Below are 26,742 nucleotides of genomic sequence, written 5' to 3'. Positions count from 1 at the left end.
TAACGGCAATACAACAGTTACACGATTTCCCGGTTTTACGCCCCCTCGTTAAAAACTCTCATGCAATTTCCCACAATAATGAAACTCAATTTTTAAGTGAGAGAATAGAAGAGGAGAGAGAAAGTAGAGAGAGAATAGTTAGAGAACGGAGAGAGAGAAGAGGGAGAAAGGGGAGAGAGAGGAGATAATGTAGCATTTCTGCTGTGATATTTGAGAGGGAGACTACCAGTCTTTGAAGGAGACAGCAGTCTCCAAAATCAAGAGAGAGAACTTGCAGTCTCCAAAATCAAGAGAGAAGCTGCAAAATCGAGAACGAGAGAGATGTAGTGATCATTTTCCAAAATTCAGAGAGATTACCATAGCAATTTGCATTTTTCTTTCTTCTTATCTTTCCCTCGGGAATCGAATGTGAGAGCAGAAGTAGATAGAATCCTAGGGATTTCTGCTTCATGCTCGAATCTGTTCCCCAAAAACTGAAGCAGTGAAATTTGAGCTCTGAATTCTTGCCCTTTTGGCTTGTTCAAGCCATTTACGGGCTTGCTTTAGAGCGAAGCCTGTTTCAGGGTACACCATGGCTGAAAGGTATTCATGAGATAATATTTTAGAGATCAAAAGAGCTATTGATCGAGCGGCTGAGATGACACCAGGTAAGCAAACAGTTCGTGACCTGGTGGAGGAAGGGAAGAAGAGGATTGTATTGCTTTGTATATGTGTGATTGGGCTTTCATACCTAATGTCATGTACGTGTTCCCTTTCTTGCTCTAATGATCCTGCATGTTAGTAAAGATCCTCTTTTCTTTTTAAATTGTGCTACATTTCTGGCTGTTAATGCCATGAGTTTAAGAAGAGCTTAAAGGTAGATGATTTGTGGTATGAAAATTTGTGATTTTGGTGTTTTTGATATCGATATAATTGAAGTGGATGCTCTTTTTTTATTTTAGTTTGCCTAATTGTGATTAGTTTGTTAATGTTAGTCGCACCTTTATCAACTTCAGTTATTTATCTATTTATTTATTTTGGGCAAGAAATTGTTTTTGGCTTTGATTAATTATTGCTTTGTCTGTATTCCTTTGTTCTCTTTGTGAATTGGAAGAACACTGGATTCTTCTTGTTGATGGTAAACATTTTGTATATTAAGAATGAACAGGCCAAACAAAAGAAATGGTCATCGGTTTTATATTCCACCTTTTCAAATTTTTAAACATTTAAAATGTTACAAATTATCAGTTTATCACATAACCAATGATATTGCCATAAATCAATGGTCTCTTTCTCGTCATCAACTCTATTGCTATTCCTTTAGGAAGGAGTTGTTTTTGACAGAATGGTGAATGTTACAAATTATCATATCATCTCTATTGCTCACTATTCCGTTAGGAAACAGTTTTTTTCAGCAGAATGATGAACCCAGTTTTCAACCACTACAGTTTATGCATGTATCAACATTATGAAATCTTTACTGGGCTACATTTTTCGTGTGCATTGTCATTTGACTTGAAGGGTTTGACTACCTCTCAGTTCTGATTCGGCTGATGGCGTTGAAATATCAAACATAATTCATTTTTTATTGTAAAAGTAGCAAGCTGCATGGTTTTTGCCTGGATATCTTATGGAGATAGGCTCTTTTAGGGCAGTGTGCATCAACCATACATAATAACTGTGACACCTCAACAGTGCATGTTGGTCAAGGCTTAGAATGCCATTAATACTACCTTTCTAAATATTCAAAGTATGATCAAAAGCAAGAATGGATGACACTACTGCCTGGATGACCTTCTTTAGAACCAAGAAAGACATGGTTGGAACTCTCTTTCTCTTGCAAGGAAATGAGATCAGACATTGAATGCAAACTGCAGGGATTGTGCCTAAGAATATTTAGTTGTATTTAATCTATTTAATTACAATGTCAGTGTTTCACAAAGTTCCTGGAGAAGTTTGTACCTTATATTATACCTGAAATGACTGCAAGAAATTTTGAGAAGTGAGATTTCTTATCACTGCAATTGGGTTTAGAGTCTAGGCCTCTAGGGTTTATAGTGCAAGTGCTATGACTCATTGCTGCTCTGTTGTGCATTTCATTTAGTTTTCAATAATCTTGTTTTTCTTGTTTGTATAAAAGTTGTGTTTAATCTCTTGGCCTTTAATATGGGAGGATCGTACAGAAATTTGAGGGGGAAGTGGCATTGCAAATGGAAGAAGATAATGGTAGCAAAGTGACGTACTGGAGGGAATGGGAAAGTGGAGGAGCCCACTGGGTGGGCATCATCTCAAATTTGAGGGGGAAGTGGCATTGCAAATGGAAGAAGATAATGGTAGCAAAGTGACCTACTGGAGGGAATGGGAAAGTGGAGGAGCCCTTTGGGTGGGCATCTCACCATGCTCAACTTTAACGTGGCTTGATTGGTGTCTTGTTGGAACCTGTAGACTAGTTGAGGCTGAGATTAGAAAATTGAAGGAGCCGTTCATTGGGTTTATTGGACATGTGAAGGCATGGATCCTATCAATAGTTTTATGATTTTTTATTTTTGGATCGGCTTTGTACTAATTGTTGAAGACTATGCCTTTGATGTGGTCAGGTGGGTCAATAGAGGGATTGATGACGTATAGGCAATATTTCTGAGATTGTTTGCATTTTGGAGGTCTTGTTCCATCAGCTCATCTCAACGCAATGGAATAACAAAAAAAGAAGAAAACATGGACACTTACGATGTGGGCCTCTGGGAGCTCTACCTCTCATTTTATGCTGCCCATACATTTTCCCGCATTTTTTTTTGTTTATTGAGAAGAAAATTGTTTCTTGAAGAAAAATCAAGCAATGATTTTTGTTATCCATATTAACGTTTCTGAATATATTTTTGTAGTGGATCAAATTATGTAAATTCTAGAAAAAATTTGTAGCTGAAGTGTGAAAATAAGCTAATTCTGTTGATCCGATATTACTAGATACTTAGTTAATGAAAAACAGGGGTCAGATGCTAAAAATGAGCAAATAATGGTTCAATAAAAAGAGAACGTATATAACTTCGAGTAAGAGAAGCAAAGGTGGTCTTTGATGCTCCAGGACTCTTCTGGTTATTCCCACTTTGATAAAATTATCCTGTGATGTCATCTCATCTCCTACTGTTCTGTCAACAGTCTTTTCTATTTGTATGTATCTTGGTAATTTATTGGCTGTGGCCATGATGGATTTTGATGGCAGTGCTGAACTTTGTTCACTATTTGCACTATTTTGTCGTATTCTATGGTTCACAATTATTAATTGTATGATGGCTACTCGACGTTTCATTGTTTCACTTGTTTTAAAATTTTAATTTACCCTTGGGCTCACCAAGTGCTGAGGCATGTTGACTTGCCAAGTCCCTAGTTGAAATATGGAGAAAGTTTAAAACTGGAAATATACTGGAACAAGAAATATTTTGTTTGAGAAAAACTGTAGATCTCTATAGGTTTGGTTTATTTAGTATAATAATAATAATAATAATAATAATAACAATAATAATAATAATAATAATAATAATAATAATAATAATAATAATAATAATAATAATAATAATAATAATAATTATTATAATAATATATAAGTAAGAAAATAAAATCGACCAAGAATAGTTACCCGGAGTTCTGATGATGAAACAATGGCCAATCTCCCAACTAGTCATCGGCTTTTTTTTGTTTGATACATAATAAACTTGCCCCAAGTACTTGCAAAATGCCTCCCTCAACTTTCAAGTTGCCAGCTTTCTTATCTGGAATATGCTCGCACGAGCCCCTAAGCTTAAATCTTCCCCACCCTTGAATCCACTAAATCTGGGTATTAGGGTTCTTTTGGTTTTCACTGAAATATGAAAGAGCGGTGTTTTTTTGGTATGCACTGAAATATGAAAGAGGGATGAGCTGGTAAAATGAAAATACACTGTTTAAAAACCCCTGAAATTCTCTGAAAATCAAAATACAGTTTGTCATTTCTCCTGTGATTCATTAATAATGTACAGCTTCGGACTTGTCGGTTCTTAAGTGACTAGCCGGAGTCTATTCATAAAACTTACCGAGTCTTTAAAGACTTGGCAAGTATATCCATTTTTCTCACAATAGGGCCCCTCGTGGTTTTAAGACTCAGACCCCTGCTAAGTCCAGTGTCTTAAAACCGTCTTTTGAAACATTTGTTTTCAATGAGTTGGATGTTTTCTAGCTTTCAAAGCCATCTGCATTGCAGCTGAAGCTTGATTGATATCCGCTATGACTACATAATAGCGATTGTCACAGAGGAGTACGTTGGTATAAAGAATCATATCATCAATGTGGTTTATTTAGTCTTTTAAATCCTAATAGAGAACAATTTGGTGCTTTAAGGCTGCTTATGCCTAAAATCTCAGAAAGATACAGAAATTTTAACTGCCCATCAATCAAGGCTTGCCATGAAACAATGGGGCAGTTACTATAATCCAATGGACTATGGATGGAGAAACTTTTGGGTTCAGGTCCTGTTCTGGTGGACCCCATTCTTCCGGTTGCCAATTCATGGTTTTGACCCAGTGGACTTTGGTTTTCCCTTAAAATGAATGTGTCCTGTCTTAGTTCAGGATGTTATTTCCAGTTTAGAATTACAACTTACTGATATTGCTAGTCATTTCAAGTTCACCTTGTTTACTCTTAGATGTATTTAGATGCCTCATTGATACTGGATTTCATCATTTGTTTATTTCATAAAAAAACTATTTCCATCCGTAAAGAAAAGGATGACAAAACTTACTGCTACTATGTTTATTGCAGTGACGAGCTCCTCTGTTTGGATCAATATACCTGCTGCAGTCTCTGTAATTATCCTCCTACGATATATTTCATATGACCTTGACAACCGTAGAAGAGCTGTTGGATACAGCAAATCAACCTCAGTGACTGCTCACTCTCAGAAGAGGCCTTTTGAAAGTCCAAAATTGAACATTGAAAAAGATAACTGGAAGAGGAAGGTGGATTCTCCACCTGTTGAAGCAGCAATCGAGCACTTCACCAGGCATCTCATATCTGAATGGGTGACTGATCTTTGGTACTCACGTATAACCCCTGATCGGGATGCCCCAGAAGAGCTTGTTCAAATTGTTCATGGCGTTATTGGTGAAATATCATTTCGTATAAGAGATATAAACCTTGTTGATCTTCTCACGAGGTTCTAGAACCACAGCTTTACTTGTGTTTAGTTTATTGATTAGATAATTTGAAAAGTATCTGAGAGTGAAATTCACGGATCTGTTACTGCAGGGATATTATTAATCTAATATGTGACCAGTTAGAGCTTTACCGTGTGGGTCAGGCCAAGGTCGGGAAGAATGAATTGAGAAAGTTATCTGCTGACCAACGTGACACACAATTAAAGTTAGTTTTGGCTGCTGAAGACAAGTTGCATCCAGCACTATTTTCTGCTGAAGCAGAGCACAAGGTTAGTGAGCCTGAATTTTTCTCCTTAGTAACCATTGTGGACAAGCACCTCTGTTGTTGAGCATTTTTTGGAAATAATTTATTTTATCCTATTTTATTTTATTTTATCTTATTTTACTATTGGTGCTATACTAATACTTCCTATCATTGTTTTACCAGGTTCTGCAGCATTTGATGGAAGGACTTACTTCTTTTACCTTCAGGCCTGAAGATCTGCATTGTTCTTTTTTCCGATATACTGCTAGAGAACTTCTTGCATGTGCAGTGATGCGGCCAGTTATGAATTTGGCTAGCCCCAAGTATAGTTTCCTCTCTGTTCTTATTTATCTGACTGGGCATTTTTATTATTAAACATATTTATTTACTGGGATACTTATTCTTTTGGCTTGGGTATTTCATTGACTATATCTGATTTTCTTCTCTCCACTGTTTTCTGATGGTAGGTTTATCAATGAGCGGATTGAATCCTTTGTTCTTTCGCGAAACAATAAGGCTGATAAAGCTGCCAAGAGTCCAGCGCAAGAGACATCCCAGAGTAAGTCAGGTGGATCTTCGAGGACATCAACTGATCATTTTTCTGGGTTTATAGACCGTTCTTTATCAGGTGTAGAACTAGTGCAGTTTAAACCTGATGTTTCCAAAATCAGTTCAGATGGAACTAAGGAAAATACTACTTCTGATATCCAGAAGGATGCAGCACAATATGGTCATAATTCATTGGCTACCATCTATCCTACAAGACAGATGCATGTGAGCAACAAGCTTAATCCTGTGGTTAACAATGCTGATTCATCGCAATCGAGAGCTTTGCCCCCAAATACCCTTACTAGAGATGGCAAAAGGATTCAAACACACCGATCTGGGGGAGAATGGGGCCAGATGTTGGATGTCATGTCCAAAACGAAGACTCAAGCTCTTGCTCCCGAGCATTTTGAAAATATGTGGACTAAAGGACGGGACTACAAAAAGTTAGAGGGAACCACTGGACCTGTCAATCAAGTTTCGGGAAGATCATCAGCTGGTTTTTCTGAGAGCACTTATCACTCTTTGAAAGGATCATCTGAGTGTCAAATACAAAATGGAAAAGTCAAGGTTGATGCCTCTAAGGGGGATCCTGTTTTGTCTGGTAAAGCTGATATCCATGTAATAGAAGGTTTTCCGGTCCATCCAGGTGGGGACCATGGCTACTCCATGAATATACCGCACCCAGAAAAGAATGAACACGACCATGTTGTGCGGTTGGAGGAGGTTGAGCTGGCGAGTGAGAGCTCTTACAGTGAGGATGATGACAACAATAACATTACAGGTCTAGATTCTCCTGGTACTAAAGTTTGGGATAGTAAAAATAAGAGAAATGGTGCTGGTTCACTTGTGCGCCATCCTCTTGAGAGTTCGGATGGCACTCTATCAAGGAGGAGTGGTAAGGCTCAAGTGCGTTATCCCAGAGTATTCAGATCTCAGTCTGGCGGGAAAAAGTCAAGGTCAAATAAGCATAAGTTGGGCACGTGGCAAGAGGTTGAAAGAACATCATTTTTGTTAGGAGATGGACAGGACATCCTGAATGCATCAAAAGAAACAACCAAATCAGATGCGTCCAGTGATGACAACGACCCAGAGTTGCAAAACTGGGGTAGGGTTTCTAGCGGGGCAACTGCTTCTTCTTCATCTGTGGCCTCTTCTGTTTCTGAAGTTTCTAACCCATCCTTGAAATCTTCTGAAATCTCTAACATCGGCAACCCATTCTTCAAACTGAGATGCGAGGTATCTTCACGTGGAAGCTTAAAGTTGTACTGAGAATTGAACTCTTGGGTGGGATATTCTGGACATATAAATGTGAAGGATGTTGAGTTTATTTCCTTTCCACAGGTGTTGGGTGCCAATCTTGTCAAGAGTGGTGCTAAATCCTTTGCTGTGTATTCAATTGCTGTAACGGATGCTGATTATAATTCCTGGACAATTAAACGAAGGTGCTGTAGATTGTGGAGTAAAGTTCCTCTCACCAACATGATGCCTTTCTCTACCCTGCTTGCTTTCTTTGACGTTTCTGGTTGAAAATTTCATAAAACCTCTTCTGTTTTATTGCTTCTCCTTCTTGAGGCTGAACCATGAATGTGTTCTAATTAGATTTCGACATTTTGAGGAGCTACATCGACGCCTTAAAGAATTCCCTGAGTACAATCTCAGTTTGCCTCCAAAGCATTTTCTTTCATCAGGTCTTGATGTTTATGTTGTTCATGAAAGGTGTAAATTGCTTGACAAATACTTAAAGGTAATTTCTTTGTGAAGTCTTTTGAAAATGCAACTTCTTTTAAGCTTGACGATAAAAGTTGAGCGATACACTTCGGTGAAATGGAGCCTGCATAAATCTTTATAGTAATGTCACTCTTTGCTAGAAATTCATAAGCTCCTTATGTTCTGCTATTCTCAATTATGCTTCGTCACTTTTGTTTGCCTTTTGTGCTTTCAGAGTTTACTTCTGCTTCCCAGAATATCTGGATCTATTGAGGTTTGGGATTTCCTAAGTGTTGATTCCCAGGTTTGTTCTTTCTAGTAGCCTTACTCTTTTATCAATTATTTTTCTTCTCCTTTCAGTAAGAAGAAATAGCTGAACAACCATATCCTATTGCAGACATACATGTTTTCAAATTCCCTCTCAATCATACAAACATTGTCTGGTGAGTGTGTTTCCCGATTGTAATTTCGGTTTTCTCATGCATTTACGTCAACTTTATTTTGCCTTTCTTATTTGTCAAGATTTCTGTTCTTTTGTGCAAATGAATTATAAGTTGACCTAGAGGACAAGTCACATGAAAAACATATGAAGCCTCAGAGTTGTGGGAGTAATGGAAACAACCAAGTATTCTCAGCTGAAGAACATTTGGGCACTGCACGAAAGGAGTCCCTTTTGCAGATGGATCCAAATCCCATATCTAATCGCCCGAAATCTAGAGCATCAACTGTGGAACCTGCTAAGCTTTCTCCAAAAAAACATGAATCTATGGCTGATGATCATTCAGGCAGTGATTCAGATAGTGTGCTACAAAAGAATGTTTACTTTTTGGGAAAATCTGAGAGAGCTCCGCAAAATTTGGAGAAGGAAGTGAATGTTCCACGTGATTCATCTCAGTTATCTGCCGAAAGTGTTGGCGAACCAGCTATCCCCATAGAGGTAATCTGCTGTCCCATATTTGAGTGGCTTCTTTCTGGAAGCTATTCATTGTTTCTGTTCTAAAAATTCATCCAAGTCATAGAGAAATGCTGCATGGAAACAATATATCTTCGCACAGGTCAAAAAAGAAATTATTATTCTTTCAGTGATGGATAATAAGATGTTGCTACCATGATGATAACCTTTGTGATGGATAATATTTCAGTGATGGATAATAAGATGTTGCTACCATGATGATAACCTTTGTGAATATTTTCATTTTTCTGTGTGAGAGGACTTATTTGAAAGATAGACATTACGTTCTTGTATGCCACTGTTTTTTTTTCTGTTCATGACGGAAATGTCACTTTGTAGGTTTAGTGTGTGTTGCGTTTATTACCTAGACGTAGTCAAGGACATGGTATGAGGTGTCAAATCTGACGTGACATGGCCATGGGAACATGGCAAACTTAAAAAAGTTTAGGAAAAGGATACACAAGTGGATTTTTTTTTTTTAATTTTATAATTTTTTTTTTTTAAATGATTACAATGAAGCACCCCAATATCTAGATTTAAGCCTAGAGATCTCATTTACCAATTTTCCTATTTTGTTATGATGAGAAAATGTTTATTTATGGTGGAGAATCGTTAAAAAAATTTTGGGAATTTTTTATATTTGTTTTTTGAATTTTTTTTAGAGCAAAAAATGTGGATTTTAAAATTTTTTGTGGGTAATTCCAAGGCAGGACAGCTTGTGGGGTGGTCCCATGTGCCACCCAAGTGGCCACAAGGTGGACCACATGGATACCCATGCTGATGACATCGTCATGATGTCATCACCAGCGGGAGTCTTATTTTTTTGGAATTGTATTATTCGTTCATTTAAGTTGTATAATATTTAAAAGTTATTTTATAAATTAAGTCAAATTATTCTGTCACATGGTTATTTGACATATGTGAATTGATTAAACATTTGCCAAGGGCTAAGGATAGACATGATATTTTGGCTTAAACCCTAATCCATGAGAGAAAATAAAGGTTAAAGAAGCTTTTTGTGTGTTATTATCTCATTGACTAAGCCCATGTGAAGGTTATGGAATGGTATATTGTGATTGGCTAATCTATAAGATATTATCTTAGTTGGAAACCTTTTTCAAATTGTCATAAGGGCATGCCTCTACCCTTATGATGTTTTAACATTTTCATAAAGTTCAATTATGGAATGGTTAAAGGACTTATAAAGAAACCTTTTACAGGATGAGGGCAATTTGATAAAATTGCCAATCTAGGGTTTTCATGGAGTGATAAAAGTGTGCAAATCATATCCATTGATCTTATTGGCTAGACATAGATGTGTGGCTAGGATCAAAACTCTCTCATGTGCCATAGATGAAAAGCATCAATGGCTAGGATTGACTCATTCAAAATGTCTCACCACCTCAAGGCTATAAATACCCTTGCTGACCCCCATTCTCTACACACTTATTAGCCATTGTAGAGAGAGAATTGTCTTCCTTGAGCCTCTTCCCCTTTCTTTGTTGAAGCACTTTGTCCTAGTGATGGTGTATGCCAAATCTCATGGTGTCTAGTTTTACTCCTTCAAGGTAATCATCCCATCCATTCTCTTTCATATTCTAAGCCTTATTCCTTTTATTTCCTTGTTGTAATTCAGTATTTACAACAATATTCTAATTCTATTTCATTAAGCTTTGGTGACCCATTATAGTCCTTCTCATATTATGGATGTATACTTTATAATATATTGTGTAGACATCACCTTCTATCACTAGAGATTGTCTACATTTATGTTTCTTATGAGATGATTTTCTAAGCTTCATCAAACCTTTTTGGGCCTCAAAATTACATCTCTCTCTCTCTTTCTCTCTCTCTCTCTCTCTCTCTCTCTCTCTCTCTCTCATTTTGAACAATATAAAGTGATGAATTAGTGGTTTCAAGCTTCCTATTGGTGTCAGTGAGTAAGCCCTTGAGTTTGAACCATCTGTGCTTTCAGCTATGGGATAAGACTAAGTCCCTAAAAGATCCAATTTGTGATTCGGGCATTAAGGGTTCAATTGTTGGCTTCCCTTTGTATTTTTGGTAATCTATTTACTGTGGTTTTGAGTTCATAATAATTGTGAGTCATTGAGTTTTGAATTGTGTTGTTAAGGATGTGTATTTGATGATGATAAAGTTATATGTGCAGTCTATGTAAGAGTGCTTGTAGTTTTGAGTTTTTATTTACCAAGTGTTTTAGATTTTGTGTTGGGGACTCCATTGAGTTGTAATTTTGAGTTTTTCAAGTGATAGTAGAGTTAAAAGTTATTGTATTTTGTGGGTGTAACAGTTGTGAAAGTGTATTTACACTTGCATGTGCATGTATTGGTTGTAAAATTTTAAACTACATTCACAAGTCAAGTATTGTATACAAGAGCATCCTACCCTTTATATCATTTCAATCACTTTGTGGTATCTTAACCGCAATATAGTCACTGGGATGGACCCTTACCTTGAAATTCATGTGGTTAAGGGTTTTGTCTTCCATCATGCCGCAATGCAGTTCACCAAATATTAATTAGCAGATACACTGATCTCATTTACTTAAAGGAAAATTGTTTCATGCAGTGGGGACCACATTTCTACATTTGTGGTCCCCAAGGAATAAAGCATCCATCTTAAAGAAGGATGCAAATAGGTAGTTCATCTAAAAATAATTGAAACTAACGGTCCAAATGTTTGCTAAATAGAATTATTATTTTTAATTTTGAATTTTTAAATTTTTTTTTTCATATTCATGATCGCTATGTTAGAGATTACTTGTCCTTAAAAATTAGGTCCAAAAATCCATCTCAAAAATAGATTTTTAAGAGGTGACTCATTTCTACATGGTCTCATAGAAACCTTGTCCTTACTTAAATGTGTGGATATCTGTCATTCCATGATGATGAGACTCTTATGTGTATGGAGCTTTCAGTTACATTTTGGAAGAGTGAGCCGAGGACCGTGATTTTAAGCTTTCATTTAATTTTTGGCTTCCAACGCTTATATTTTAATTGGTTATTGAATTGTCTGTTGCTGCACTTCATAATACTAGTGCCCTTTTGATTGCATGTTCATCGGAGCTTTATGTTGCTTTCTAGCCGAATTTCTGCCTGATAGATAGGCATGGGTTCCTTATTAGCAAATCTATCATGGATTTGCCAATGCCAGTTGAAATTTGGAAGTTAGAGGATGTAGTTGGATTGCATTAGAGCTGCTTTGTAATTTTGTATTTTGATTGGATAACCTTTGGTTATGTTTTTTATGCTGACTGGACTGCATATATGTGCGTTACTCGAAACATAATTGTTCCGTTAATACTCTAATGACCTTTTTGCATTTGGTTTTTGTCCAGTTTTAACTTTGATCTTTAAGGTACCAGATGTAAGTGTACTTGGTTGTGCTTATACTGAACCAGGATTTCTAGTCTCTTTGTTAAATTCGAATACTATTGATGCTGTTCAACTTATGCCAAACATTTATATTGTTTTGGACTTGTGTTCTAAATCACTAAAACTCAATATTCTTGTACATGAGCTAATTCCTTGTCTTTCATTCACATTCCTATATTAATTGGGCATTTGAACTTTAATTGGTGCTTTCAACTTGTCCAATGGCTCCATACCATGCTTGTCTCATGGATTCTATTGAACTGCAGTGGGTTCCTCCAAACTTGAGTGTTCCTATACTGGATTTGGTGGAAGTAATTTTTCAACTTCAAGATGGTGGCTGGATAAGGTGATGATTCTTTCAAATTCAATGTTAAACCTTGCTTGCTGCTGGTCCCGTCATTTTGTATTGTTGATATGAACTCCCACCTTCACTTTTGAGTATTCCATATGGTAATACTTAACTAGTTAATGGTGCATGTACGTTACTTTCAAATAACATGTAATTTTCTTTTCCACATTTGTTTTGTGACACTCGAATTTTAAATTTATTTTGTTGAAGTCTCATGCTCTGTCTGCCTTTTTGGTTTTCTGAGTTCAACATTACAAAGTTCTGAGGTTACGAAAGTGTTCTGCTGATCCACTTGTTTGTGTATGTTGAAATTCTGAAACTTGTTTGATTGTGAAATGATCATTTGAATTCCTCGATCTTCATCAGCCAGACTTTTGTGGTTCAGTTGTCCTCCACAAATATAAAGGACTAATGTTTGCATGAACCTAATAAAAAATCTGGACCCGATGCTATTCTTTTTATAAGCCCCATTCTGGACTTCAGAACATATTTTGAACTAGTTGCACCTTTCTATTCATTTCCTGTAAATAGGAAAAAACTGATCTGTCATCAGATAATTTTGAACTGTTTAGATGTTCAGGCTTGTAGTGTTATTATATACTTAAAAACTCTATGATCGATCAAATATTCTGGCTTGTTAAAAGCTCCAGTCTGGTATTATCCTCCCAATATACAATGCGGCTATCAGCTATTTACTTCTTGTATAGGGCCTGGAGTTTCTATGGAAAATGTAATGATTTTTTTAAAATCTTGAAAGTTTTTTAAAGGTATTGCCACTCATTCCTGATGTTTATTATTGTGTCTCTTACAGACGTCAGGCATTTTGGGTAGCCAAACAGGTTTTGCAGCTAGGAATGGGAGATGCTTTTGATGACTGGCTGATTGACAAAATCCAGCTTCTGAGAAAGGGATCAGTTATTGCTTTAGGAATCAAACGAATTGAGGAGGTAACTCATCTAACCAGTCTGATTTAGTTCTCGCACACATGCAATATAGAAGTGCTGATGAATTGGCTTATGTAGCAATGGGAACTATACCTCTGGGTTATTAAATCTGAACAGCTATTAATCTAGGTTGTATTCTTTAATACTGGTCTTTACTATCTATGAGAGAAGAATGTGTAGGGCTATGCAATTAAAGCAATTCACATAGAGATTCATGCATACATATGCATACACATCCTCTTACAGGTACTTGCTCATGCACATGACACATGCAGATTCATGCATAAGGCCTCATTGTATATTGGAATATCCTTGTAATTTTGTGAGAGTTATTAATATGCAATTTCTTCAATTATTACTTACTAAGTGAAGAGAACAAAGTACATTTGTTGTTTTTCCTCAGAGATAAATACCTCCCACATTATACACCGATTGATACATAAGCCCTGGCCAGCAGCCTATGGCTCATTTCCTATTTTTTGAAGTCCCAAGGGTCATAGTTGATTAGCAGCAAACAAATACAAGAGGTAATTTGATTTTGTGACCTGGACCTGGGAGACTGGAAGCTTTCACGTCAAAGTATTTGCATTGTGTGGTTCAATCAGACAGGCTTGAAAATGTTTAGCAATATAGAAGACTTTGGTTGTGCTATAATTTTGTGTGATAGACAATGATTATTAGGATTAGCTGCTACCATATGATGATTTACATATTATGAAGCTCTTCATGGATTTGCACACTGAGATCCTCAGGAACCATTTTGCTACTCTTTTCCCTTGATCTAGGAGGATCCTAAATTTCTGTTTATTTTTAGTCTGATCTGAAAATTCAGACTAATGCCTTGTGCTTCATCTGGTTCCAGTTACTTGCCAAAAAGAAATTAAAAAATAATGTCTATATTTCAGTTTCTTTTAGCATTTTAAAGGGATGTTTGAAACAATGGGTTGAACATCTTGCATTTGATGAGTTCCTTCATATTTAAGACAGTATTTCATCTCGATCAGCTATGTTTACTTTGGACGAGATAGTTTAAAAATACTTGTGAACATGCTTTTACTGCTTTCAAGTTTCAGCTGTACTCTGATGGCAAATATCTATATTTGCTTTATGCATCATTTGCTGTAGATCCTATGGCCCGATGGGATTTTCCTAAGTAAGCATCCAAAGCGGCAAAGGTCACTGCCACCAAAAAGTCTGTCTACACCTACACATGTGGGAGGTATAGTGTCACCTAAGAAAGAGACTGAAAAAATTGATGTAAAAGATGATTACTCTAAATTGGAAGAACACCAACAGCTCGAGGCTGCACGTCGTGCGAAGTTTGTGCGAGAGCTAATGATCGGTGAGACAATGTTCCTAAACTAATTTGATACCTGCTTGAAACCTCATACAGCATTTTAGTTTTTCATTCGTCTATGAGTATGTTTGTTCAACGCCAGCCACTAAAATATGTGGTTCCAGGAGTTCACTTGTTTAACCACTGTGCAAATTGTAATGGATTTTGAGTTCTTGACCTTTTTGCCTTCTGACAAACAACTTTTGTACAATATTATGTAGCAGACAGAGAATGACATGTTTTCCTGTTTTTCTGTTCAATGGAAGTTCCATTGGTGGGTGGATTGGGTATATTGCAAGTTTAGTGTTTTGCTTTTATTCGCAATAGAAGCAGGATATTTGTTCCGGTAGTTCCTTTGCTTTGCCATGTTCTTTGAGGAGCAAACAGATGTGCTGATTACCTGCTTTTCCTTTTCTTTTGGTTGGGGGGCTGGCGGGAGGCCCTCTCATGATGTCTTAGCCCTTTTCTTTATTTATTTTTTTAATTTATGTTTGTTTCTTCTATATTTTGCTGATGTACTTCAGCTTCAGTTAGTAAAGCTTCACTTAATATCAGAGAGAAAAGTACAAATTCTTATTTTTAAACTAGCAAATCCATATTCTTTCACTTATATAGGTAATGTGTCATCAATTCTCGGTTTCTCTATGCATGCAATATCAAGCTTTACTTCGATTAAACTTGGCTCCTTTGCCTTTTATGGGTTTATTTTTTCCATATTGGCAGATCATGCACCAGCTGCTCTCGTGAGTCTCTTTGGACGTAAAGAGTATGAAAGTTGTGCCCAGGATTTATATTCCTTTCTTCAGGTTGGTTTGGCATAGTTCTTCTGCAGATTGACGTATCTAGTTTCTCTCATTTCATGCACCTATGTTCCTTATTATCTTGAAACTTATTCCAACTACTGAAAATTTTCCCCTTGTGCGTTTTTTGTGGGTGTGCACGTATATTGAATATAATGCAGTAAGAATTGAGGTATAAAAAGTACTTATTCATATGGCTCTGTACAACATTGTATATCTATTACAAATGTTGATTCGTGAAAGGAAATAAAAGCAGTGTACAGAAAATCGACTAGGCCAAGCCTTTGCACCTTGGCTGAGGCGAGTTGCTCGGTCGAGAATGATGAACTCGGCCCAGTTCAGCCCAAGTTAAAAAAAAAAACAGTGAAGGCAACAATTATATAGAATGTAGACTCCCACTTTTTAACATGAAATGTTAAAAATCATGTTGGTTATGAAGCCCGACACTGGGATGCCCTATATAAGAGGTCTTAGGTTTGATTCATGCAATCGCTCGTTTTTTTTTTAACTGTTTAAAAAATAAGAGTGTGCCTTGCGAGTTAAAAAATAAGGGCATTGATGGGTCTCGAACCCCCTAGAGTAGAATGGTGGATTAAGATTTGTGTAGCTGATCCCAATTAATTGGGAAAAGACTTCGAGGACGCGATGATGGGTCTCAAACCCTGGGCATGTTTGGAAAGGTGTGTCCACACTACCCAAAATTCCATTTAAAGTTTTAAACGTATTTGACTTAAAATCAACTTATTAATAAATAAAATCTTCACAAGCATAGTGTACAGCAGGGAAAACCCGCCTCTCCCCTAGGCCAAGGCCAAGTAACTCGGTCGAGTCTGAGTGGAATCAGCGAAGTTCTGGTACATAAAATGAAGGTATGAATGTATGTAAAACATATAAACGAGAAGTAATGATTAAATCTTTAGAACTAAAGGAACTAAAAATAGAAGTAGAGCTCCAAAAGCAGTGAAGTTCTGATGATCCTTAAATATTTCAATTGAATGGCCCAAGAAAAAAGTACAAGATAGACCAATTTAAAGACTCAAAATTCATGTATTTAAATATTTATGAACGTGGTGGCCGAGATGACAGGCCTGAAAAATTTTGGATCCAAAATCTGTTTCCGAGATGGATTCTGGAGGGTAGACTCACTGTAGTACGTGTGTCCCCAGATACATTTCAACCCCACCTGTTTGCTTCTAAAATGATGTGTCTTGGATTTTTGCAGTCTGCACTTTGCATTAAGCAACTGGCGTACAACCTTCTCGAGCTTCTCCTATTAGCGACGTTTCCCGAGCTCAATGATGTTGTTAGTCTGTTGCATTCAGAGAAGGATAGATTTGGAGAGGTGGTCACAAAATAGAGGCACCCTGCTTCAAAATACAATTTTGGTGCATTTGGCATCATGATTATTATATGTGAATTGGGTATGAGATGTGATTGGAATGCCTTACGTTACAGGTTTGAAGATTTGAGCCCTATTTTCCTTGGGTGTAAAAAATGTGGCCACTTTTAGAGGCCATATTTCAGGTCCTCTGCTTTGCATTTGTAAGTAATTCTTTCGTGTTCCATTTTTGTAATTAAAGTTCAGGTCTCGGAAAGACTCATTCAATTCTTTTGTTTTTGAGTATATATATACGTACATGGTGTTGAAAGGGGTTGTTTCTTAGAAAAGGATATCCCTTTCTTCATGTCAATTTTTGGTCTTGTTTTGCTGTCGCAGTGAATTGGTAAATGGATCACTTCTCTTTTTGAGAAAGTTAATCACTTCTCTTGCTAAAAGCTTCAAAGTTGTGCTTTCTCTGATGCCCTCATGTCAGGGCGTCTTCAAATCCAGAGCATTCGCATGATGATCAGTTCTTTTACTTCCAATGAATGTTTTCTTTTGTAGAAAGGTTGAGATTTGAACCTGTGGAATTTGCTGTAGATCACAATGTTATCAGCGATGTGTAAGGGCTGGACTGGCCATTGAACTGGTAAAAGGACTGGTCCCGACGAAACTGGTCGAGCTGGTGGATGGACAGGTTAGATTATTTTTTAAAAAATGTGTATCAAAATTTAAAGAATTAATTTAAAATTTTTTGAAGAAGGAAGAATAAGTTATAAACCTCCTTTTTAAAATGAAGGAAACTAAGGTTTGGATTTTGCAACATTGGTGACCACGCTTTATGGGCCGAGTTTTGAGTACTAGTCTGATAATATGACGGTTATTTGGCTCAAAAGTATTGAACTAAAGTGAACTAAGATTTTTTAATATTACACAATACGTTCATGATGGAGAAATGTAGATTTAAGTAAAATTTCCGTTAGTAGTTCTGATATTTTAAAAAAGTATCGTGTGTTTTCTATTGTAGGTATCTCATTTTTTAGTGTGTTTTATTATTCTTAGGTTATGCAATGTCCAATTTTTTATTTTTTATTTTTGAAGTGAGTCATATGTTGGATGTTTGATATGATTGTTTTGTAACTGGGTTAGTTTACGAACTTGTTTTTAACTCAAAAAAATTGACAAATGTCTGGCTCATAAGTGTTTTACTCCAAACCTGGCCACTTGAGTGAATGACATTTCATACATAGATGTCCAAACCGTCTCATAGTATACAATCCTTTACGTGAAAGATGTTCAGTGGCTGTCAAATTTCTTTTGTGCTAAATCACAGGGATCATTTTTCAAACATGGTAGATGGGTAGGGTGAAAAGTGAAAACATAGAACTAAAAAAGCACACAAGAGAAACACTTGAAAGCTTCGGTCAAAACCATGCTTGGGTGTTTAAGTGGCAGTCCAACTGGTTAAAATGGTTTAAGTAACCAATCGTGACTAGTTTTAACTCGCATAAAACAATTTTGATCAATTGCTAGTTCATTGCTCAGACCAAACTCATTCTAAGCCCAATCCAATTGGTTCAACTAGGAGGTTCATGATGCTTTTTATTTATAGTGATAATTATGTCTCATGATAAAGGATATATAAGATTTTTTTGCTTATATGAGTTTTTTCAATACTTATGATTTTGGGATTAGTTGTTGAGAAAGTATATAATAAGACCATTTACTTTTTGTACAATGTGGTCATAATTAATCTTGACCATTGGATATAAAATTGGGCAGTTGTATTAAGTTCAAAAGAAATTTTTTCGAATTTTATGGCACATCCAAGCTATTAAATTTCACATCAGATGGTTGTAAGTAATTGTGATCTCTTTGTACAAAAGGACAATTTTTCTCGAACTAGACACATCCAAGTTATCAAATTTCACATCAGATGATTGTAAGTAGTTGTGACCTCTTTGTACCAAAGGAGAATTTTTTTTGAACTTGACACATCCAAACTATCAAATTTCATATCAGATGGTTGTAAGTAATTGTGGAAATTTTTTTTTTGAACTTTGTGGCACACCCAAACCATCAAATTTCACATAAAATTGTTACAAGTAATTGTGTCATTGTATATTTTTTGGGAACTTGTGGGAATGTGTTTGTATCAATCAAGAGGTTTTTGGTTTACCTAACCAAGTGCAGCGCAGCAAATGCTTGTCAAAAAGCGTTTGTAACTAATCGTGAACTAGGAGAGATTCACACCAAGCTTGACCAATTCGGATCAGGTTTTACTAATTGCCAGTTCATTGATGAAATCGTACATGATTCCTGGTTCAACTGTTCAAACTAGCATGGCCAATCTGGTCTTAATTACAGTAGAAGCTTACATCCGAATCAAGTAAGTGAAGTGAGCAAATCCTTGCTAGTTTTTAAGAGAAAGATTGGGCCATGTGCACCGAAGCATGCACCATATGATTCTGTCATTCTGCAAATTATGTTCTAACATTCATGACAATCAATGGAAAAAACAGAAAAAAGTATATTCACTTATTCTATCAACACCAACTGTTTTATTTGCATGCTCTCAGGAGAATCAGAGCATTTTCTTTTTTGCTATATTTCCTAAACTTTTATAGGAAAACATGAGATTACATTCACAGATGCATTGGTACTGAGAATCTGACCATATTTTTGTTATTTTTCCAAAATTTTCATTGGTACACGAAATTCACAATGTAATGAAATTGAAACAAAGACCTCCATGGCACTCGCATAAGCATATAATGCCCACCCAAATAGAGTTACACAATACTAGAACTATGCAAATATGTGGGCCAAGTGATGATGAAAACCTAAATAAATTGATAATCACTATAGGTCATGTTTTGCCTTATACCATACTCAAACTTCTGATATTTTTCCTTTGTAAGAACTTCATATAAGAATTACTGGCGAGTTTCCATAAGGCATCTCAAACTATGAAATTTATCGTTCTAAAAATGTAATGTGAAATTTTTTGAAAAAGATGCATTATTTTTGCTGCTTAAGATTCTTTTTTTTTTTTTTTTTCATATTTATATATCTAGAGTCCAGATGATCAATTTATAGATTTTTAATCATTAGAACAACAATTTTCAATGGGTTTTTGAGGCGCACCATACTTGAATAGTACGAGGCTGAGACCTTATATAAACTTTTCCTTTAGAGCTCAAAGTGTTAGGGTTAGGGGTCTTTATCCACAAAAAGAAAGGAAGTTAATGAAAAATAAACAAATGTCAGCCATATATTTTAAAGTACACAAATTCACCAAAATTCTGATAAGAACCTATTCCAGAAAAAATTGGTGTTTTCAACCCTTTAATTTGTCAATTTTTTTCATTTTACTTCATTTAGATACCTCAAAAAGTTCCTAATTTTCAATTTGACAATACGCGCATGTTTTCCTCAATAATTTGCCCCTTTAGGGACCTGCAAAAGGTCTTATGGACTGAGCCGTTCATTGGTCCCTGTGGATGCAAAAAAAAAAACATAGGGGAGAGAGAGAGAGAGAGAGAGAGAGAGGGAGCAAAAGATTCACTTGCTGCTAAGTTTTGAAGTAGTCTCACAGTGGATGCATGCATCAATATTTTGACAGAAGAAAAAAGAAACTGAATTAAAACAAAATGCGGAAAATGGAACAGAACAGTTCCTTAACATAGGCGACAATGCTGCAAAATTGTCCTTGATCCCTAGTTACAAAAGGTTTGACCAAATCCCAAAAACTAACCTCATCAAATAGATGCCTAATCCAATCCCCAAAAATGCATTCCCAATTAAATCTCTTGAAAACCACAAGGGTGTAAAACCACAAAAACGTGCAAATAATTTGCAAGTTCAAGCAGAAGCACCCTTACCCTTCTTCCTCTGAATCTTCTTCATGTAAAACTCAAGCTCCTTTCCCTCTAGAATGTATCTGTCACATGCATGGAAATGAATTAATAAGGAGCACCCCAAGTTTGATAAAAATTAGGGTACTCGTGTAGAGCATCGAGCACCTTAAGTTTGATAAAAATCAAAGATGTGTGGCATGTCGCCGACTCCAATTAGTTGGGACAAAGCTTTAATGATGATTGTAGCATGGACCGCACCATTTACCTATTCACCCCCCGGGAAGAGACCGATTTAGGAGGATCTACTCCATCTGAAATCTTTAGACCCACTTTTAGGAGGATTTACTCCATCTGAAATCTTTAGACCCACTTTACAATCACCAAAGAATAGTTTTTCAAAACTAAAAAGAAAAAAAGGATCTTGAGTTCCTCAACACCTAGATCTGACCATCAAAATATTGCATAGTGGCTGTTCAGTCTTAGGACATCACTTCTTTTTCAGGCTGATATAGCGTGGATGGGATTAAGGTCGGTGGCCACAGACCAGGTTGAGGAGGTCCTAAGAATACTTCTAGAAAGCAGTAACATTATCAAATGGTTATGAAGAAAAGGAGAAACAATTGAATAACATGACAGGTTTTAGGGCAATAAGAGTTCGTGCATACCCATCAGCTCGTCCACATTGCCCAGGGCGGGAAGAGATGCAAGCAAGCAATCGACCACCTCCAAACTGCTCCTCAATGTGGGGATCAAGTTTGTGTCCCTCCTGACGTTTCTCTAGCTTCCTAAGAACATGTTTGCTCTTATTGACTTCTTCAATTGCAGCTTCACCCTCCTGTAAAGCCCCAAAAACATAGATTTAAAATTAAAATTCGCAAGCTAGATTTTAGATAGAATTTAAAATACAAAATTAATTCAAGCCATCATAAAAAACGTATTATGGAAACTTTCAGTTTCAAATTTAGTCTATTTTAGCAGAGATTTGGAACAAAACAGAGGGTGATTTTGGCCAAATTCCATGATCAATACCCTATTGTTGCAATTTGGGTATAACACCCATTACAGTCATAACTAGGGACAAAAACCTAGTTAAAACAAACTGATATTTTTACCACTATTGACATGATGCATTTCTTAACATAATTAAACTCAGTGAGAGGTAACAATATAGTCAAAACTGGCATCTCAAATCTACCCAGAAAAAAATGATGTAGAAGTTTGAAAGTTTGTCACTATCAAGTTTGGATGCAAACATTCTCGATAGCATAATGATTTAAATGCATAATAGCAGTCATTCAATTTAACAATCCACTTCATGAGAATGAATGATCAGAAAAGAAAAGGCTTACTTGGAACTCCAAGAAAAAGTTTCATCATACCAAATTCCATCTCCTATATTTCCTAATTCCATAGCTAATCTATTCCAAACAGGATTGGTGCTCTGGTCACTATCAGGAGCTGTTATTGCCAGTGTTAATGGGCATTTGAATGACATGCGTAGCAATAGCAAGTAGTATGGCATGTCACCACTTCTCATGTTCCAAACCTGCCACTGCCATTCATTCTTGAAAATATAAATCCTACAAAGTTCAAAAAATGCTAAATCTCATTAAAAAAAAATTCCCTCACACGTATTCAATGTTGAGACCTTTTGGGTTGAAAACACTCGGGCATGTCACCACTTCTCATGTTCCAAACCTGCCACTGCAATTCATTCTTGAAAATATAAATCCTACAAAGTTCAAAAAATGCTAAATCTCATTAAAAAAAATTCCCTCACACGTATTCAATCTTGAGACCTTTTGGGTTGAAAACACTCGCACTACCATGTGCCCCTAGACCATCTAACGGATAGAAAATTAACGACGCTATAGAAGCGTCGATATTCTCTGAAGAATCGATAAAATGATCTGACACATACAGACAACTTGTCAGAACCATGTCTATACATGTCAACACGCAACAAAATGAAATATATAAAGTCTCCATGTAACACTGTTACACTGGTTATCGCTAAGGGTGACCCATGAAATAAAATGTGCTGAGATGGGATACCAAGGTGCTTCGGCTCATTAAGAGGACTGTTGAAACATGGAAAAAATATGTAGAAATACGGTCACCATATAAGCCAACTAGTTTGCTTGTTTTGTATTGTAAATTCATTAATAAAATGATAAGATACTGGGATTCATCCCAATGCTTGTAAACAAGGGAATATTACTGTAATTGTGCTGGTGCGCCTTCTTCTCTTTTTTTTATTCAGAAAAGTTAACTTGTATTAACAGGACATATCAATTATGAAAACACCACTAATGATGAAGGTATGCAACATAAGGCATCGCACAGCTCAGGTGCTCAGAGAAGTAGACCGTATACAAAATTGGGGAGAACCTACATTAAGCTGGTCAGATATACAAGAAGAAAGACGGTGCCGCTGTCGTGCACTCTGTTTAAGTAAACCTTACTTTTCACAAATCACAATGACAATTTTCACAAAAAATATTTCAATTCAATACATTCTCTATCAAATAAATTCCAGCAAAAGTTTTTTAAAGGCACAACCTAGACTTGGGTGCAATACATTCTGTCTGACAAAGACACAATACTCGTAAAATACGCTTTCAAAAGAGAGAGAAGGACAATCAAATGAAGTAAAAAATGTAACACATAAAACCCACATCAAATTTTATTTTTTACGTATGTACAGGGAACACAACGCATACACAAATCACGGAAAAGCATGAGAAAATGTCCTTCACAGATATTGTATATCACACATTAGGCTACTGTAATCATATAGATCTATCTATACATATGATATATGTATATGTGAATTAATGCCATAAATGTAAATACTTTATGTATAGTATATGGAGCCCATACAACCACCAAAAACTTCCTTTTCACTGACAAAGTTACATTTCTCGAAGATCAAAACGATATCAATGTTTTAAAAAACTGTTTTAAAAAACGGTCCGCCCAGCCCCTAGGTGGCTTGAACAAAAAAACCGAACACCTCAACCCAAGCGGCCCTACACCCAAAAGGGCAAAGGCCCATGTTATGGGGTTTATTTTTGAATAAAAAAAGTGAGAAAAGAAAGATTATGGGGTTTATTTTTTAATAAACAAAGTGAGAAAGAAAAGAAACCCTCAATCTCTAAACTTATTCATGAGAATCTAAAGCAGTAATTTCTGAGAATCGAAAGTATTTTTTGTGGATTGAAAACGTTTTCTTTTCTCATTGAAATGTTTTCTTACAATAGCCTATTAGACTTTTAGATGTTTTGTAAAGTTTGAAATTTTGAATAAGTTTATTCTGAACCTGAGATATGTGATATGTTTGTATATAAAAACGTATGTTACGAACTTGTGATATTTGCAAATTGAATAAATTACAAAATTTGACACAAATAAATGCATATGTGTGCATTTGGATAGCAAATATATAAAAAATTGCTAAGAATTTGCACCAACAGGGTGCCCGAGGTTTTGGGCGCCCCTATGCGCTGGGCGCCAGGCAAGCCGCCTAGCGTTTTTTGAAACCTTGAACGATGTAATTTTTAATTTCAAATATTGGTCCCAAAATTTCAAAGGATTCGATAGTGACCAAAAATAAATAAACTGAATAGATAAAAAATAAAAGAAGATGACAACCTTGGAACCTAAAAATTCCAAAATAGTTATTCATAAGAACCAGACCCATTTGGCAATTTATCATACCATATAGGATTCAAATTAAAACCAACAATACAATGAGATACGGAATCACAAATTTGTACCTCTCCTTCCTTCTTTGCAGCTCCCGTCTTCTTCTTCCTCCCAATATCAATACCATAATGCTGGAGGTACCACTGGCGAAAAGGGGCAGCATCCACTTGCACAATAGCACTCTTCACCAAAGTTTGAGTCCTCACAAGTTCGTTGTTTGAAGCATTGTAAACCACATCAAGAATACGAGTCTTGCGAGTAACAGCCTCGCTTCCCCACGAGTAATTACCGGTATCCAACCTGAGGGCCCTCCACTTTACATTGCCTCCTCTAACGCGTACTCTTCTCACTGTCTTGTTGCTGGACAGCTTTGTGTTTGCAGGCTGCCGCCCCAATTCATACCTTTAAAAATCCAGCAAGAACAAACATACAAATAAGCCACTTTACAAAAAAATCTTAACTGTGCTGATAAAAAATTATTAATGTACTCGAATATGTATATAAAAAGGTGAATGCTCTTGACATGAGCATTCCAATTGCGCCAAAAAAAGGAGAAGCGTAATATGGGTCTGGTAGATAATGAGTACATATGGGCTAACAATCAGAGTATGACGCATATAAAAGATTAAGACCACCTCTGAGTCTATGGGTGAGTGTGAAGAGATAGAGAGTGAGAAGTGCCGGAAGGGGGAGGGAGAGAGAGGAGAGGGAGAGTTCAACATAGAAAAGCGCCTGGCAAGTGGTGATTTATATGAACCAGAACGGATGGTATGCAAAAAAAAAAAAAGAGTAAATTTGCAGCATAAGTTCATAAAACTATGCGGTCCACCAAATGCCTCTTTTACTCAATAAATTACACTGACAAGAGTCCATAGAGTGATGTGATCTACCAAAAGTTGGTGCTTATCACTGAATTCAAAAAGAATAAAACCAACAAAATATACCTTGAAATTCCGGAAAAGAAAACATAACTATACACTTATTTTTAAAAAAAAAACTAAGATACAAAATAAAGAAGTTGGATTGAAAAAAGGAATTGAACATGAGAGAGTGAATGAAGAGATCTATAGGTGCGTGAAGAAGACAGTAATCAAACGCATGAATTGAGGAATTGACATGGCCTGCTCTACTAAGATTCATATGTGAAAAAATAATAATAATCCAGAAACAAATAAATTACCAAACAAGCATTGAAAATAGATCAATGGAAACACTTACTTTCTCTTCTTCCTCCAGGCCTTCTTCTTCCCTCCTGTGGCACGCCTCTTGTGCATAGAATCACGAGAGATACCTGCACCATAACAACAGCATCCCATTACTCAACACATCGATAGAGAGTTCAATAGAGAGAAATGAAGACGAAGAACGAAACAATAGGGAGAGTTACAGTTCAATAGAGAAAGAAAAAGTACAATAGCGAGGGGGGAAGAAGAAGAAGAAGATGGGGAATCCAAGAGATACAGATAGTTCAACAGTTCGATTGAGAGAGAGAGGTTACCCATCTTGAGCGCTCAGATTGCTTGCCTCTGATACGCTGCTCTAAGCTCAAATGGAGAGGGAAAGGGGCGCTTTTATCTGTATGCATGAATCTGAAACCCTAGGAAGTCTATAGGGATGCCTTTTAATGGGCCAGCTGACTGGGCCCGGCCCGGTCCGCAAGATAAACTACAATTTATATTCTCTTTATATACAAGGTTGAAACCTTATGAATCGATTTGAATGTTTTCTAACATTGGGAGGACTCTTTTCTAAAAGAATTTTAAGGTTACAAAAAATACCATTTATATTTTGTATGTAAAGATCACTATGATTTCCAGTTATTAGATATCAAATTGGATGGCTAGGGATGATTTATGAAGTTGGAGATTTTTTTTAGACACTCTTACAACCACCCATTTTAAAATTTAAAGGATAATAATGATTGTGACCTCTATTTACAAAAGATAAATGAGCTATTTGTTGACAATCGCGCACCTTATTTTATAGTATAATGTTGCAACTTTATATAAAGGTTGTGGTTTATATAAGGTTGCAACCTTAAACAATCCAATTGAAGTGCAACTCCAAATTTTATCATGTAATTTTGGTATAAAAAATTATTAGGATCATCTCAAAATCTATTTTCATATATCATTATAAATTTTTAAACTCCAAAAAATGGTTAAAATCAAGTAGATCTATAAACATATAAAAATCTTTAAAATTGATGGTCTAGATAATGTGTTGCAAGATACACTATTTTTTTGACTCAAAATCTTTGTTATTTGCATATAGATGATCAATTAAAGGGTTTTTCAACATTAAAACAACATTTTCCGATGAATTTTTGAGGTGCATTTGTAATTCTACATCTTAAGATTGCAACCTTATATAAATTTTTTTTTTTGAAATTTTGTGCTCTATGTTACTAAAAAA

At 36.1% G+C, this 26,742-nt stretch overlaps 2 protein-coding genes across 2 annotated transcripts; one reads left to right on the top strand and one right to left on the bottom strand.

The window, feature by feature from the left end:
* The first annotated feature begins 3 nt into the window (after positions 1–3).
* On the top strand, positions 4–17,214 carry LOC18426598 (phox (PX) domain-containing protein). The gene is made up of 15 exons (XM_020662608.2): positions 4–740; positions 4,771–5,164; positions 5,257–5,434; positions 5,593–5,732; positions 5,877–7,194; positions 7,300–7,400; positions 7,558–7,702; positions 7,901–7,969; positions 8,063–8,108; positions 8,220–8,602; positions 12,276–12,355; positions 13,170–13,305; positions 14,428–14,644; positions 15,362–15,444; positions 16,661–17,214. Exons 1-15 carry the CDS (start codon positions 638–640, stop codon positions 16,793–16,795), a joined length of 3,528 nt encoding a protein of 1,175 aa, XP_020518267.1. The 5' UTR covers positions 4–637; the 3' UTR covers positions 16,796–17,214.
* Positions 17,215–20,310: 3,096 nt separating this feature from the next.
* Positions 20,311–25,868, bottom strand: LOC18426597 (small ribosomal subunit protein eS8). The gene is made up of 5 exons (XM_006833228.4): positions 25,826–25,868; positions 25,546–25,618; positions 24,399–24,729; positions 21,285–21,454; positions 20,311–20,702 (listed from the first exon to the last, which is right to left on the bottom strand). Exons 1-5 carry the CDS (start codon positions 25,827–25,829, stop codon positions 20,624–20,626), a joined length of 657 nt encoding a protein of 218 aa, XP_006833291.1. The 5' UTR covers positions 25,830–25,868; the 3' UTR covers positions 20,311–20,623.
* Between the last annotated feature and the right edge of the window lie 874 nt (positions 25,869–26,742).

This window comes from Amborella trichopoda, chromosome 5 (assembly GCF_054954075.1).
Source record: "Amborella trichopoda isolate Santa Cruz 75 chromosome 5, AtrichopodaSantaCruz75HAP2 v2.0, whole genome shotgun sequence".
NCBI classification, from domain to species: domain Eukaryota; kingdom Viridiplantae; phylum Streptophyta; class Magnoliopsida; order Amborellales; family Amborellaceae; genus Amborella; species Amborella trichopoda.
The sequence above is the reverse complement of the archived record's forward strand: the minus strand, read 5'-3'. Positions and strand labels throughout refer to the sequence as shown.

Excerpts from the sequence above, each read along its gene's own strand:
- LOC18426598 (XM_020662608.2), top strand. The coding sequence starts at position 638 with ATGACACCAGGTAAGCAAACAGTTCGTGACCTGGTGGAGGAAGGGAAG. Across the intron at positions 5,435-5,592 it reads CTGCTGAAGCAGAGCACAAG|GTTCTGCAGCATTTGATGGA; the intron begins GTTAGTGAGCCT and ends TTGTTTTACCAG. Across the intron at positions 8,109-8,219 it reads AATCATACAAACATTGTCTG|TTGACCTAGAGGACAAGTCA; the intron begins GTGAGTGTGTTT and ends ATGAATTATAAG.
- LOC18426597 (XM_006833228.4), bottom strand. Across the intron at positions 24,730-25,545 it reads GCCTGGAGGAAGAAGAGAAA|GTATGAATTGGGGCGGCAGC; the intron begins GTAAGTGTTTCC and ends GGATTTTTAAAG. Across the intron at positions 20,703-21,284 it reads CAATGTGGACGAGCTGATGG|ATACATTCTAGAGGGAAAGG; the intron begins GTATGCACGAAC and ends TGCATGTGACAG.